The sequence below is a fragment of the Sinohyriopsis cumingii genome, chromosome 15 (genome assembly GCF_028554795.1).
Source record: "Sinohyriopsis cumingii isolate HCF-2022 chromosome 15, ASM2855479v2, whole genome shotgun sequence".
In the NCBI taxonomy this organism is placed as follows: domain Eukaryota; kingdom Metazoa; phylum Mollusca; class Bivalvia; order Unionida; family Unionidae; genus Sinohyriopsis; species Sinohyriopsis cumingii.
This window is the reverse complement of record NC_142975.1, coordinates 120,551,992-120,565,602: the sequence shown is the minus strand read 5'-3', so window position 1 is coordinate 120,565,602 and position 13,611 is coordinate 120,551,992. Positions and strand designations below refer to the sequence as shown.

Here is a 13,611-nt window from a genome sequence, read left to right as displayed (position 1 = left end):
TCATGATCATACAACACCATCGATGCTGTTGGAGGCTGGATAATTTTCAAATATTTTAAATTTTGCACTATTGTGTCAAAGCTGTGATGATGATGATGATGATGAAGATGACGATGAAGATGATAGCGACAATCTTACCTTAACTTTGTGCTCTCCAACCACAAAGCCAAGCTGAGCAGTCCCCGTTTCATAATTCTCATCAATCTTGACGACTGTACTAGAATCAATCTTGAGATCAGCACTTGTATCTGCACTATGAACAAAGTCCTCAGTTTTTAAGTCCTCAACTCGCTTCAGTTCCCCGTTAGCTAACTGTATTATGGACCCCTTGAAAAAGTGAGGAGGGTGATAGTGAGGGTTTGAGGAGGCAATGTCCCTAAAGGCCCCAATTTGATTAGGGTCAGAAATGTCCCCATGCACTGATAATGTTGGGTCCTTTGTTCCTGGTGGCTGTGGAGAATGTCCTTGTAATGAATAACCTAAATTTGTGTCTGGTTTTGTTCTTTTTGGAGACAATTCATCAGGGTGTACAAAGAGACTCTGCTGCGCAGAGGAAGAAGCAACATCACTCAGAATTCTATGTTTTAAACTCCCTTCTTTTCCACTGGGCAGCTTGTAGAAGTCTTGGGTGGGGCTTCCCACATGATCCTTTTTCTGTTTGGGTAAATCTTGCAAACCTGAGCTAACTGAGCTCCTCTGGGTCCCTGAAAATCCTGCAGGTGGGGAGAAATGCCTACCCTTCTCCTCCTTTAGAAATCCTGTGCTGTATCTCCTTTGGGTGTCCATTTCAAGCTCTCTTCGTGTCTTAGACTCAATTTCATCTCGACTCGAGTAACCAGGTCCTGGTGAATTTGTTGTAGTTGGAGTTAGAGAACGGTGATGGGTTGTGTTAAGGAGGGGATATTGATGTGCTGGGGGTCCTGAGCTGAAGGGAGATCGAGGTAGTTGTGATTGGGCAGCGTGACTACCCATACTCTGTAGTACTGCTGAGTAAGATTCGATCTGTGGATAATGACCAGAAAGCACTGCTGCCCCTGCCCCTCCAGTATAACTTGGGTATGGTTGATAAAAAGTAGTATATGGGGAAATGGCAGCATTCAAGGGAGACCCTGCCTGAGTGTGTGATGTATAAAATGGGCCTAAAGAACTCCCTGTAGCTGTGGTATATATTGTGGCATATGGCCCTCCAGTAGCAAGTCTTTGAGTTTGATCAGATATTGTTAGTTGGGGACGGAATATGCTCCCCATATTGCCTTGCGTAGCTACTGAAACACCAGCTGTGCCACTGACTATGGACCGTGCATTTCCCTCATGAATAGGTCCACTTCCGATTCCTGCACCACCACCAACACCTAATCGACTGATGAGCATCCCTTCTTCTGAAGTGTGAGTGGATGATCCCTGAGGTGATCTTCCCGCAGTGGTGGCTGCTGTCTGACCCTGGCTTGCTGCAACGTCTGCCAACCAATTTAGATTTCCATTCACGCCACCAGTGCCAGAGCTACCAGTCATTCTATTCCTATCTAGTCCAGCATTTCTATTCGACATTCGCCTGTCAAGATCAGCGTCATTTCCTCACATCACATTATCACAAATTAAATGTAGGCTTGACTTGCCATGGAGGGCCGAACTTTGAGATTCTAAGCAATACTAACACCATGCTGGTATATTTGATGTTCAATTCACAGATGGTTCCAATCCTTTTTCAAAGGTGTTATTTAATACTTGAAGTTTACAAACAATATGTTATATTCATATATCTCTTTGTCATGCAGAGCCTGAAATTCTTTGATGCTGAGGTGGACAACAACGACAATCAACTGCAGTCAAGTTTTCACATGGCATTCCTCTGAAAATAGAGAAGAGAGATCTATGTAGCAGTGTGGATGGGGATAAAACTCATTTTTATGACATAATACTTATTTGTGACTACTACAGTGCATACCTTTCAGGGATGAAAATTTCCATTTAAGAAACTTTCAGCCACCCATTAGATGAAAAGTTCTAAAAGTCCATATCTATGAAGAAGAGAGACCCAGTGTGTATCCCAGCATCAAAGGCCCATGCGCAGTAGCCATCCTCTTTCTTGGAACATAGACTTCTTGTGGGATGTCACAATGGGGTGGAAGGAAGGAATTTGGTAATAGCAACAGGTAAGTATTACATCATTAAAATTAGTTTCCACCTGACACACATTACATTTTAAAATCAGTAACACATCACCTGTTGTTATTCAATTGCTAAATTTGCCACTGCAGTGTGATGCTGATGGCCACAAAAACTGGTATACAAAAGAATATACTCATCCTTTCAAGAGTGAAGATGGAGAATTGATGGACCATTGTGGAGAGGAGACTCCCTATGCTGCAACAGAAGGTCCCTCATATGAGGCAATATCCTAAGCTGGCATACCAATGGGTTAAAGTCTTGGCTTGCAGTGCCTCCAAAAGCAACATAATTCAGTCTATTCTTTTTGATGGACATTAACTAATTCCCTGATGGTGAGAAAATTCATTCTCTCATATACAAATTCCTCAGATGGAAGTAGCTCTAATTTCTTGAGGTTTGCTAAAAGGAGTCCACCTCTTCCCTTATCCACAACATATTTGACTGGTGGAATACAATGGGAGGTCCTTGCATGAATAGGATATCCCTGGACCTGAAACCATAATCCTTTCTTTAATATACCGAGGACCCACCCATAGTCCATTATGCTTGACCATGCCTTTGAAAGGAGGGCTTGAAAATGACCCACAAGAATCCTTGGAGAGGATACATGGCAGGGAATGGAGTATATCTCTAGGGCTGTACGATCCCTTTTTGGGGAAGGGTGAGGGGCTAACAAATATCCTTCCATGGCCTCTCTGGCAACCCCATCTTGCTCTTGACAGGAGCAGAAAGGCTTAATTTGGGGGCATCTTCCTGGATTGGGGATGCATCCCTTAAAAGAACTTCACTAGAAACCCAAACAGCCAATCAGGCTGAACATGTTTTCTGGTTGGTTTCGTTGGCCCAGGTATTCATGTGAAGGACCAGTGTTTTTGGTCTTTCAGGTCTTGAAATGCCATAAAGGGAATGAATCCTCCTAACAGTGTCTAGGCCACAGAGGAAGCAGCCCTTAAAGGTTTCTAAGTGTGCTCCAGCAAGACTTTAGTAGTGTTCAGGACAACATCCCCAAGGTGGTGCACCTCTGCTGGCAGGACAAAGAACACTGCTAAGGCATGCATTCAGGTTTTGGCATCTGTCTCCAGAAACCACTTTAGCATGAATGGAGTCAAGAGAATCCTCATTCACAAGACTGAAGGAAGCTGGCAAGAAAATGTCAGTATGCAAGGCTATGGTGACAAGCCCCTTAGCCTTAAGTTTAACACCACAGGGTCTTAACTGGAAGGTGGGCCTTGGTCCCCATGGAAATGGCCATGCCCCAGCCTCCAGTGGGGAAGTTTATGGGGCCAGGCAGATGAGTGTGCTCTGTAACTAGTTGCACTGATCCAAGATCTCAGTAAAGAGGGGTGAACTGATCACTCCTTACACTGCCATGCAAATTTTTAGAGAGCTCATTGACCGTAGTCAATGGGATAGAAAAAGGAGATCTGAGTGTGTGACAGCCTCCAATAGCCTCTTCAACCTGAAAAGTATATTTTTGTTCATAGAGCCCAAGTTGGGACATAAATCCCTGAGGAGCAGGTGGTAAACTTTGTTTACTGCCTTGTTAAATATCCAGATCTCTTCATCCTCTGCCATCAGAGCCTAGAGGTGGAAGGAGTCATGGGACCCAATGTGAGAAGGCAGAGCTATCTCAGCTATCTGTGTTTCAACAAATTCATTTGAGTCCACCAAGACAAACATGATGTCTTTGTCCTTCTATCAGGGGAGAAAGGACTATGTGACAGCATGTCTGTTTGTGGGGAGACCCTGAGGACTGGGGTATTCACATCCTGTTACTGCCCTTGGTGGCAGAGTCAGTAGGAGGATGAGAATGTTTCTTGACCTTCATCAATTTTCTGTGGAAAGAGGACTGACACCCCTCTTTCCTCTTTGTCTCTGCAAAAGCAGATGAGGTCAGTCTGCTATGAGGCAAAAAAACATGGTGTCCATGGTGGAATGGATGGACAAATCACTTCCCTGAAATGGATGCCCCAACATATGTAGGTATTATATCGAATGAGGATGCCAATATGATCCCCTTCCCTAATTTAGCACATTTATGCCAACTAAATGTCCAGTAGCCTGGCAAGACTGAGATCTCTACCCAATCTCTGTCCCTGTACCAAAGGGATTCTAATGACCAGTAACTGGTTCCTGAAGCCCAGTGAACAGTGATTGGTGCCTGATGACCAGTGCCCTGTACCCAGTGAGGCAACTCTGAACAGACTGAGGAACCCTTCTCCAAATTTACATAGGGAGATCACTGCTTTTGAACCTTCCAGGGAGGCTCAATCTGCTTATTACCATCATCATACAATGGTCTAGAAGAGGGTGCTACTCCTGCCATAATGGGGGTGAGATTCACTCTTTGGCATCACAAGGGGTGGGGGTGAGGGGTGGAGGAGGCCAACTCACACTCTGTCCTAGTACTTCCTCCCTTGGAAGCGACCCTGGACCTAAACCCTAACAGGCACTGAAGAGGTCAGAATCCAAGGGCCTTATTTATCTCTACAGAGAATTATCCCATATCCTTTATCCTTCTGGGATTGAGGGGTGTTCTTCTCCATTTAAGAGGCAATCTAAGGACCCAGTGAAGGCTCCCAAGTTACTGTGAAGAGGAGGAAGAAGGGCTTTCATCCTTCTTTTATAAGTATGTATAATTTCTGTGTGGTTTCATATCTCCTCCAAAGATGATTATGGTGTACGATAGGTTTAAGGCCAGCAGTTAAACAAAGACAAAAACAGGCAATACTGTAGTATACCTGTCAGTGTGGTATTGGTGACAATGAGCATGGCTTGAAACCAGCAAAGGATATTATGATACTGAATAAAAACAAGTGGTGTGAGAACACCAAAACTCACTACAGATGATTTTGCTGGTGTGAGACCCCCAAGAGTCTAAAATTCAACATATAACAGATGCCAATGAATCATCAATCCAGATATTTTCACAAATATATGTTGCAAAAACAGAGGTCACAAAAAAATTAATTCATAAGTGAATGGGAATAACACAAGATATATAGAAACAACACACAAGATATATAGAAACAGCAAAAATGACAGAATTGTAATAAAGTTAGGAACAATTATAGTTTACACCATCACTGATGAGGAAGGTAAGATAAAGAGCACTGCTGAAGAAAAAATACCCAGAAAATAAACCTAAAAACTCAAAAGAGAGTTAAAACTACACACGAAAACACGAAGGATTTAAATACTTTAACTATATGCTACCCCATATTTTAATACCAGCACATGTCTTTGACATAAGAAGGTAATATTTCCTTGAGCATGATCAAATCCAAACTGGATAAGGATCCTATGAAATGGACACATGGTTCACATGCTTTTCTAAAAATAAATTTCCAGGTTATTTCCAGGGTTTTTCCAGGACGAAATTAATTTTTTCAAGGTTCACATATGACCATTACTGAATGGAATTAAAATATATTTTAGTTTATAAAATAAGTATTTTTAAATCTAAAGATGTTTCCCTTTCAAGGCTCTCTAAACCATGTCAGAAAAGATGATCAAGCACAAAACCAAAAATGTAACATATGAAACAAGTTTGAATATATTCCTATAATTTAGCGTCTGAAGTCATTTCAATGTGCAGAATAAAAATTCTAACTTTACTTTGCTGCCATGCTTTACATTTTGCTATGTGGAAACAATATAATGAACATATTTTAGTTTTGTTTCCTTCAAACCTTTTATTCTAAAGAATTATATATATATATATATATATATATATTTGTATGTTATATGAATTAAACATTTATTATAACAGTATGAAAAAAACAAAAATGATAAAAGCAAAGTACTATAATCTTTTCTAGTAACGAAAAAGTTTAACCCTGAATTTGTCTGTGCCAATAAAATCCCAAACAAGATTTTTCAAACAAACTAAACTCCTTAAGATGATCTGATTAAACATTATTCATTTAAAAAAATATATACAAAAAGTTGATTTAAATTTTGACAAAAGACCTTCAAAATTATATTTTGTACTGTTGCACAAACAAGGCCTGACTGTACTGAAAATCAACTTGTCTTCTTGTAATTCGATCAACCAGTCCCCAAACCTGTATTGATACAGGGGCTAGTATCGTCTTTTAATACATATAATACAAGGGATGACAATTTCCCATTTCTCCTGCGTTCTATTTAAGATCTGAAACCAACGATTCAAGCTACATGCCACTGTTTAATAGTTTCGCACCAAACGTTCAGCTCAGATATTTGACATTTTGGACAAAAATTTAGCTTACATTGAATAGCAGTCCATTTTCTCATCTGGGTTTCCTCCAAATATTCCACCCCATTTTCACGTTTGGACATTTAGGTTGGGGTGTGGGGTCACAGCAATTGCACATAGAAAATTTAGAATCTGACACCACCGTGCGGTAGTGGCATATGGTAGTCGCTTACCAGCAGCCTAGAAAATTTAAATGATGTTATAATGAAGTATACCTGCATGAAATCGATAGGAAAATAGTTTATTTTCTCAGAAATGGCAAGTATTATAATCGTTATGTCTTTAATCTGCTAACAGACTACATGAAACAACAGCATAGATGAAACCTGACCGTATAGTCGTCATTTACATATCTCAAACAACTACACTGAAAGTCCAATAGTCATGTGATATCAACAACAAAACTCCATTTTAATGCTGTTGTAGAAAAATTAAATTATATTAAATGAAAGTCTGATACATTTTTTAAAAACCAGAAAGAACATAAAATTCTCAATGTATTTATTTTGAGAACGACAAGAAACCAGTCGCTGTTGCAGCAATTTGGCCAGTCAGATTCATTAAGCAGACAGCATATCGACATCGTAGTCACATAATACAGTATATATATATATATATATATATATATATATATATATATATATATATATATATATATACTGAAAATGTTTTGTTCTTTCGTGTTTGTATTCTTATTACAACCAGTATACAACTTTCATTTCATGTTTTTATTCTGCAACATTTGAAAATGTTGGTTGTGAGATTTGTGTACTCATGCGACTAGCAATACAAATCCAAGTACCAGGTCAAATTTCATGAACGCCGTAGTTTAATCTTGTCTTTCAGCAGATTAAAGACATAAGGAGTTTAATACTCTCAATTTCTGAGAAAATAAATAATGTTCATATTGATTACATGCAGGTATGACTTGATTTAACAAAGAATTTAACAATGGCCACCTGGTAAGCAGCTAAGATTTGCCACCGCCATGTTGGCCTCTAGTGATGCTTAACTGGTTTTCATACCTTCCATGTAAGGAAAAATACAGATATTTGAGCTATCTGTGAAAAAAAATCTACTACATGAATCTAATACACTGAATGTTTGGATTTACTCAACAAATTTGTTTATGGCAAGCACCCAAATGATCATTCTGGTCAGAACTCAATAAACTTAACTCAGGGTGAGTTCAGTTATGACTCAATTAAGTAAGTGTTTCGGGCATCAAGTTGTGGCAGAAAATTCCAAGTTTTTTTCCGACTTTAATCAATATTTTCAAAATTCAAGGACTTTTCACGGTCAGGAAAAAGTTATTTCTCCCAACTTTTTCCTGACTTCCCAGCAGTGTGGGAACCTTGTGGACAGCTACTGCGCATGGGCCATTGATTCAGATGGACAGACTGGGTATGTCTTCTTTCTGTTTCTGGACTTCTAGAACTTTCTGTTTAATGACAGGATGCAAATTTCTTACATGGACAAGGGTAGTTTACATTCCAAAAAGTTAAGCAATGCAATACTGATAGGCAACCTATTACTGATATTAAAAATCAGTTTTGCAGCTGGTAGTTTAGTCCATGAATTATTGGGCAAAACTACAAATAAGAAAAAAAAAACCTGATGCCAGTTAATCAGTAAGTAAAAAATAGCACAAGAACCAAAAGCAAATTTAAATCTGAATACTTTTTGTGAACTTTATGAAAATGGATTTCTTTGCTAAAAGGTGTTCCTTCAAGGTATTCATTTTGACAAAGAAGCCAAGGTCCCTATGTATTACATTAAATACTTCTAAAGCATCATCTTCTTGAAAAAGATTTCCCATACAGATTCACAACAAAAAATTCAACATTTCCCATTGTAGGTTCACAACAAATGAAACATTTCCCATGTAGGTTCACAACAAATGAAACATTTTTCTATGGAATGATCTTCACAACAAATGAAATAATTCCCACATGTATGCTCTCAAGAAATGAAACATTTCTCCATGTATGTTCTCAACAAATGAAACATTTCCTCATGTAGGATTCACAACAAATGAAACATTTCCCATGTAGGTTTATAACAAATTAAACATTTCCCCATGTAGAATCATAAGATATGCAACATACCCCCATTGTAGAATCATAACAAATGAAACATTTCCCCATGTAGAATTACAACATATGCAACATACCCCCTATTGTAGAATCACAACAAATGAAACATTTCCCCATGTAGAATCACAACAAATGAAACATTTTCCCATATAGGTTTACAACAAATGAAACATTTCCCCATGTAGAATCACAACAAATGAAACATTTCCCCATGTAGGTTTACAACCAATGAAACATTTCCCCATGTAGGTTTACAACAAATGAAACATTTCCCATGTAGAATCACAAAAAATGAAACATTTCCCCATGTAGAATCACAAGAAATGAAACATTTCCCCATGTAGTTTACAACAAATGAAACATTTCCCCATGTAGAATCACAACAAACGAGACATTTCCCCATGTAGGTTTTCAACAAATGAAACATTTCCCCATGTAGAATCACAACAAATGAAACATTTCCCCATGTAGGTTCACAACAAATGAAACATTTCCCCATGTAGGTTTACGACAAATGAAACATTTCCCCATGTAGGTTCACAAAAAATGAAACATTTCCCCATGTAGTTTACAACAAATGAAACACTTCCCCATGTAGAATCACAACAAATGAAACATTTCCCCATGTAGTTTACAACAAATGAAACATTTCCCCATGTAGAATCACAACAAATAAAACATTTCCCTCACATTGATTCACAGCAAATGAAACATTTATCCATGTAGGTTCACAACAAATGAAACATTTCCCCCATGAAACATTTCCCTGTGCAAATTTACAACAAATAAAACATTTCCCCATGTAGGTTCACAACAAATGAAACATTTCCCTGTGTAGGTTCACAGCAAATGAAACATTTTCCCCATGTAGGTTCACAACAAATGAAACATTTCCCCCATGCAGAATCACAACAAATGAAACATTTCCCCCATGTAGAATCACAACAAATGAAATATTTCCCCATGTAGAATCACAACAAATGAAACATTTCACTCATACAGATTCACAGCAAATGAAACATTTCTCCATGAAGGATCACAAAAAATGAAACATTTCCTGTGCATATTCAACTTACAATAAATGAAATGATCATAGAGGCAGAAAGAAAAAGTAAGCGGCTTCCAACTGTCTTCCAAACAACTTTTTGTCCTCCACTCCACTTTAAAAAACAAAACAAAACAAACCCACAACCCCTACCCACCCTTCTGATAGAGGAGATATCACCAGTTAAAATTCCTCAACAAAATGAATCTTCTTCAAATTTATTCCTGCTTGGACAAAAATATTTTTTTTCTGCTTGAAACTGAGTCTAGTAATACACATTCCTCCAATATGATTGGTTTGGCAGATACCCTTCATTGAAGGAGCTTAAGTTACTACCAGCCCTTTCATTGTCTTGCAGCTTTGTAGTACACACAGGCCAACATTGTAGTCAGCTAATTGTGTGAATGAAATATCTACCCAAATAAACCCCCTCTTTGCCCTTCTCTGTACATCTTGTAAATACTGTTCTTTTATAATTCTTATTTTTGAAATTCTCTCAAAATAATTGAAATTTGTTTTATAATGGTTAATTATTTGACACGAAATTAGACTGGTACTGTAATGATGCAATCATAATGTGGTTTCACATACCACATTATGATTGCATCACTACAGTACCATTAAGCATGATTTCCCACCCAGTCTCATTATCCTGACACTAGGCCAAACAGTTCTAATACCAATGTCTTAATGCTGAGCACCTAGTGAGGCAGCTGTTAGTACCATTTGGAGAAGAAGTTGGTATGACTTGGCTGGGGTTCAAACCTGCAACCTCCCACATCTGAGGCGGACACTCTAAGCACTAGGCCACCAAAACTGTTCACATGGAGACAAAGGTAATTTTAACTATCATTAACATACTTTGCTGTACTTGTTAAAAATGGAAAACAGCATTGGCAGATCAAGATTTTTTTATGTCAATTTATAAAAAAATATTTTGTCAAATCCAAAATTTAGCAAATATTTTGTAATTATCCTATTCTACATAAAAAACACATTGTTCACTTCAATAATCATTATTTGGGTAGGTTTCATAAGGTTAAAGTTCATCATAATATGTATGCACCACTGATGTCATAAACTATTCTCTCATCTTGTGCGAGTTTGTATTTGTACATATTAAAATAGTTGATTTTACAACCTCTCTAATCAGGTAGTTTAATCTCTCTACAATATGTGCAGAAAAAATGAAAGACCATTTACAATCCATTTTTAAGACTGATTTAATTCCCAAATTGCAGTGGTAATGATACAAAATACACACATGGCTGTAGGTCAAAAAAAAAAAACTTAAATATATGTTCAGCATATATCCCCTCCAACAAGGCATGGATTGTGGTGGATTCCAAAATGACTATGAAGTTCACCACATATTCCCTCACAAAAAGTAAGCATAGTGGTATGTTCCAAAAAGACCATCATGTTCATGGCATATTTTAACAGTAGCTTGGCATGCAAAAATACAGACTTGTGCACTAAACAATGAATATTTAAATGCACGTTTGGACCAAAAGGATGGATGTGTAATTATGATTGCATGAACTATGGTGTGTGTGTGTGTGGAGTTTATATATTTATATTTATATATATTATATATATATATATATATATATATATATATATATATATATATATATATATACACACACATACATATACATATACATAAGTTTAAGTGATTCTGGGTGTACAATATGTGGAAGCATACACATTGTAATGAGTGAATACTATACTATATACTGGGCATTTTACCAAGTCCATTCACTCATAAAACAAAAGGCACATTCTTGATCTGTATAATGTACCGACTGACAGCTGCTCAACAAAAAAATGTTAAGAATAGACAGTTCAAGCATTAACGCACACCTTTCGAAGCAAAGTTTGTAGTATTAAAAGCCTAATTAAGATACACGCCTTTCATAGCAAAGTTTGTAGTATTAAACGTGTGACGTGACAGGTTGTTATGCCGCCACTGTGGTAGGTGTGTTATGGTTGGGTTGGGGTGCTCTCAATATTCTATTTAAATTATTATAGAAGTCCCACCCAGGCTTGAATTTGGTTGGAAGTTAAATTAGTGAAAGACAGATGTACAGCTCCGAGCTCCCAGTCAGCAATGCCGACAGTTAAATGATTGAATATACAAAAAAGTGAAATTCAATGAATAACAATTTAATAACAATTTGATAGTCAAGTGCTTCCAATTTCCCCAGTACTTTCTTTTCGCTCGAACCTGTGATAGTCTACTGCATCATTTGATTAGTATTGTGAGAAAGCTTTCCACCTGTCCTTGTATTCTACTCATCTGTGTACTCTTCTCTCCTATTCCTCCAATTCCTTCTCCTCTTTCTCCCAACTTTCTCCAAATTTCTTCTCCTCTCTGACTTCTCTATACTCCTCCTCCTCCACTTTCTTCTCATCGACTTCTTTTTCTTCTCCTCCTCAAGTCTATCCACTGACAAGACTTGTCAACTCTGACTGCTCTGCTAGTCTCACTTCCATCTCCCCTCTTTGAGACTCGGGACTCAAATGAACCAGAAGTTCTGTCCCCCCAAAAAGCTTCATGTGAAAACACAAGGATGGTACATTATTTTCCTTAGCCCTCTCATCTCACACTACAACATGCCTATTATCAGATAACGGCTATTAAATTTCTCTGGTCATGCATTTATTCATATCAAAATACTCATACGTTCTTGTATGGTAAAACAATGTCTTAATAAAGCACAGTATCAATTACTTCTCATACATACATCAATAAATTGCATCACATCAGTACACATTCCTAAACCCATTATACTAAACCATATCACAGCAATCAGATGCATTTCTTTACAACTCACACAAAGTACACAATTATTCAAATATTCATGCTCTGATATATCCATACATCCATACTGACTAATCTTGCACACTTCAACCATTTTCCAAATTCACAATTCAAGCATGTGTAAATTCTAACATATCACATGAATAAATGCACTAGTTTACTAAGACATAACCTAATTACAAAATTAATTCTGACAACAAGCTAACAATCTAGATAATTCTCCACATAATACTCAAATACGCCTGTAAATGAACACTACAAAGGTATTTCTACTTACTATGATCCTAGTAATTAACTATACATACTACACATAATTACAATCACAATGCCATAATATTCTGCAAAAATCAAGCAAATAACTTACTGACCTTTATGAAGCTTTGTCTTTCCTTAGAATCCTTTACAAAGCTTTGTCTTTCCTTAGAATCTCCTAAGTTTTACTGCCAAATTACGAGTGGCTTCCTCAGAGTAACTCTATATTGCTCAGCAATCTTCCTAGGTGAGACTAAATTTTCGCTTGCTAGTTAAACATTATAATTCAGATTGAAATTGTTATTACATCCTCTGATTGGTTGTCGCTTTGACCCAATCCAATCAATCTTAGCAGACAATGTCCTTCTCATTGTCTGTCCATGTGGGGATATTTTTAGAACACACCCTGGTCCCTCACGGGATAATATGATCTTAGGACTAAGCTGTAAGACATAGGTGGGAAGTCGCACAATCTAGCACCTGTGCCAATTCAAGATGTTGGGTCTTCCCTCTGGTCAGGGTAATCTTGCATATGAGATTAACTCTAGGCTGTGGCAATGTTTAGACATCAAACCATGGCTTGTAATAATACCTTAGTTTATATACGACTTACAAACTGGGGCTGAGCAAACGTGACAAAAGCCTGATTAAAATACACACCATTCAAAGCAAAGTTTGTAGTATTAAAAGCCTAGTTAAGATACACACCTTTCAAAGCAAAGTTTGTAGTATTAAAAGCCTAGTTAAGATACACATCTTTCAAAGCAAAGTTTGAAGTAATAAAAGCCTAGTTAAGATACACACCTTTTGAAGCAAAGTTTGTAGTATTAAAAACCTAATTAAGACACACACCTTTCAAAGCAAAGTTTGAAGTAATAACAAAGTTTGTAATATTAAAAGCCTTGTTAAGATAATAAGCTTAAATAAATACACACTGTAACTGCTACTTGTCAGATGGGATAAATTACCATAGTGAGACAAT

General features: G+C 37.4%; 1 protein-coding gene across 2 annotated transcripts in view; it reads right to left on the bottom strand.

Annotated features, from left to right (window-relative positions):
- Positions 1 to 13,611, bottom strand: part of LOC149782603 (uncharacterized) — a 128,660-nt gene that overhangs the window by 17,420 nt on the left and 97,629 nt on the right. The window contains exons 1-2 of one of the 2 annotated variants that reach the window (XM_089934081.1): positions 11,781 to 12,391; positions 139 to 1,849 (exon numbers count right to left, since the gene is read on the bottom strand). In XM_089934081.1, the coding sequence (XP_089790207.1) occupies positions 139 to 1,548 (1,410 nt within the window). In that variant the 5' untranslated portion in view covers positions 1,549 to 1,849; positions 11,781 to 12,391. Of the gene's footprint in view, positions 1 to 138; positions 1,850 to 11,780; positions 12,392 to 13,611 lie in introns of those variants that run through there. The other variant, XM_089934080.1, reaches the window with a different exon arrangement.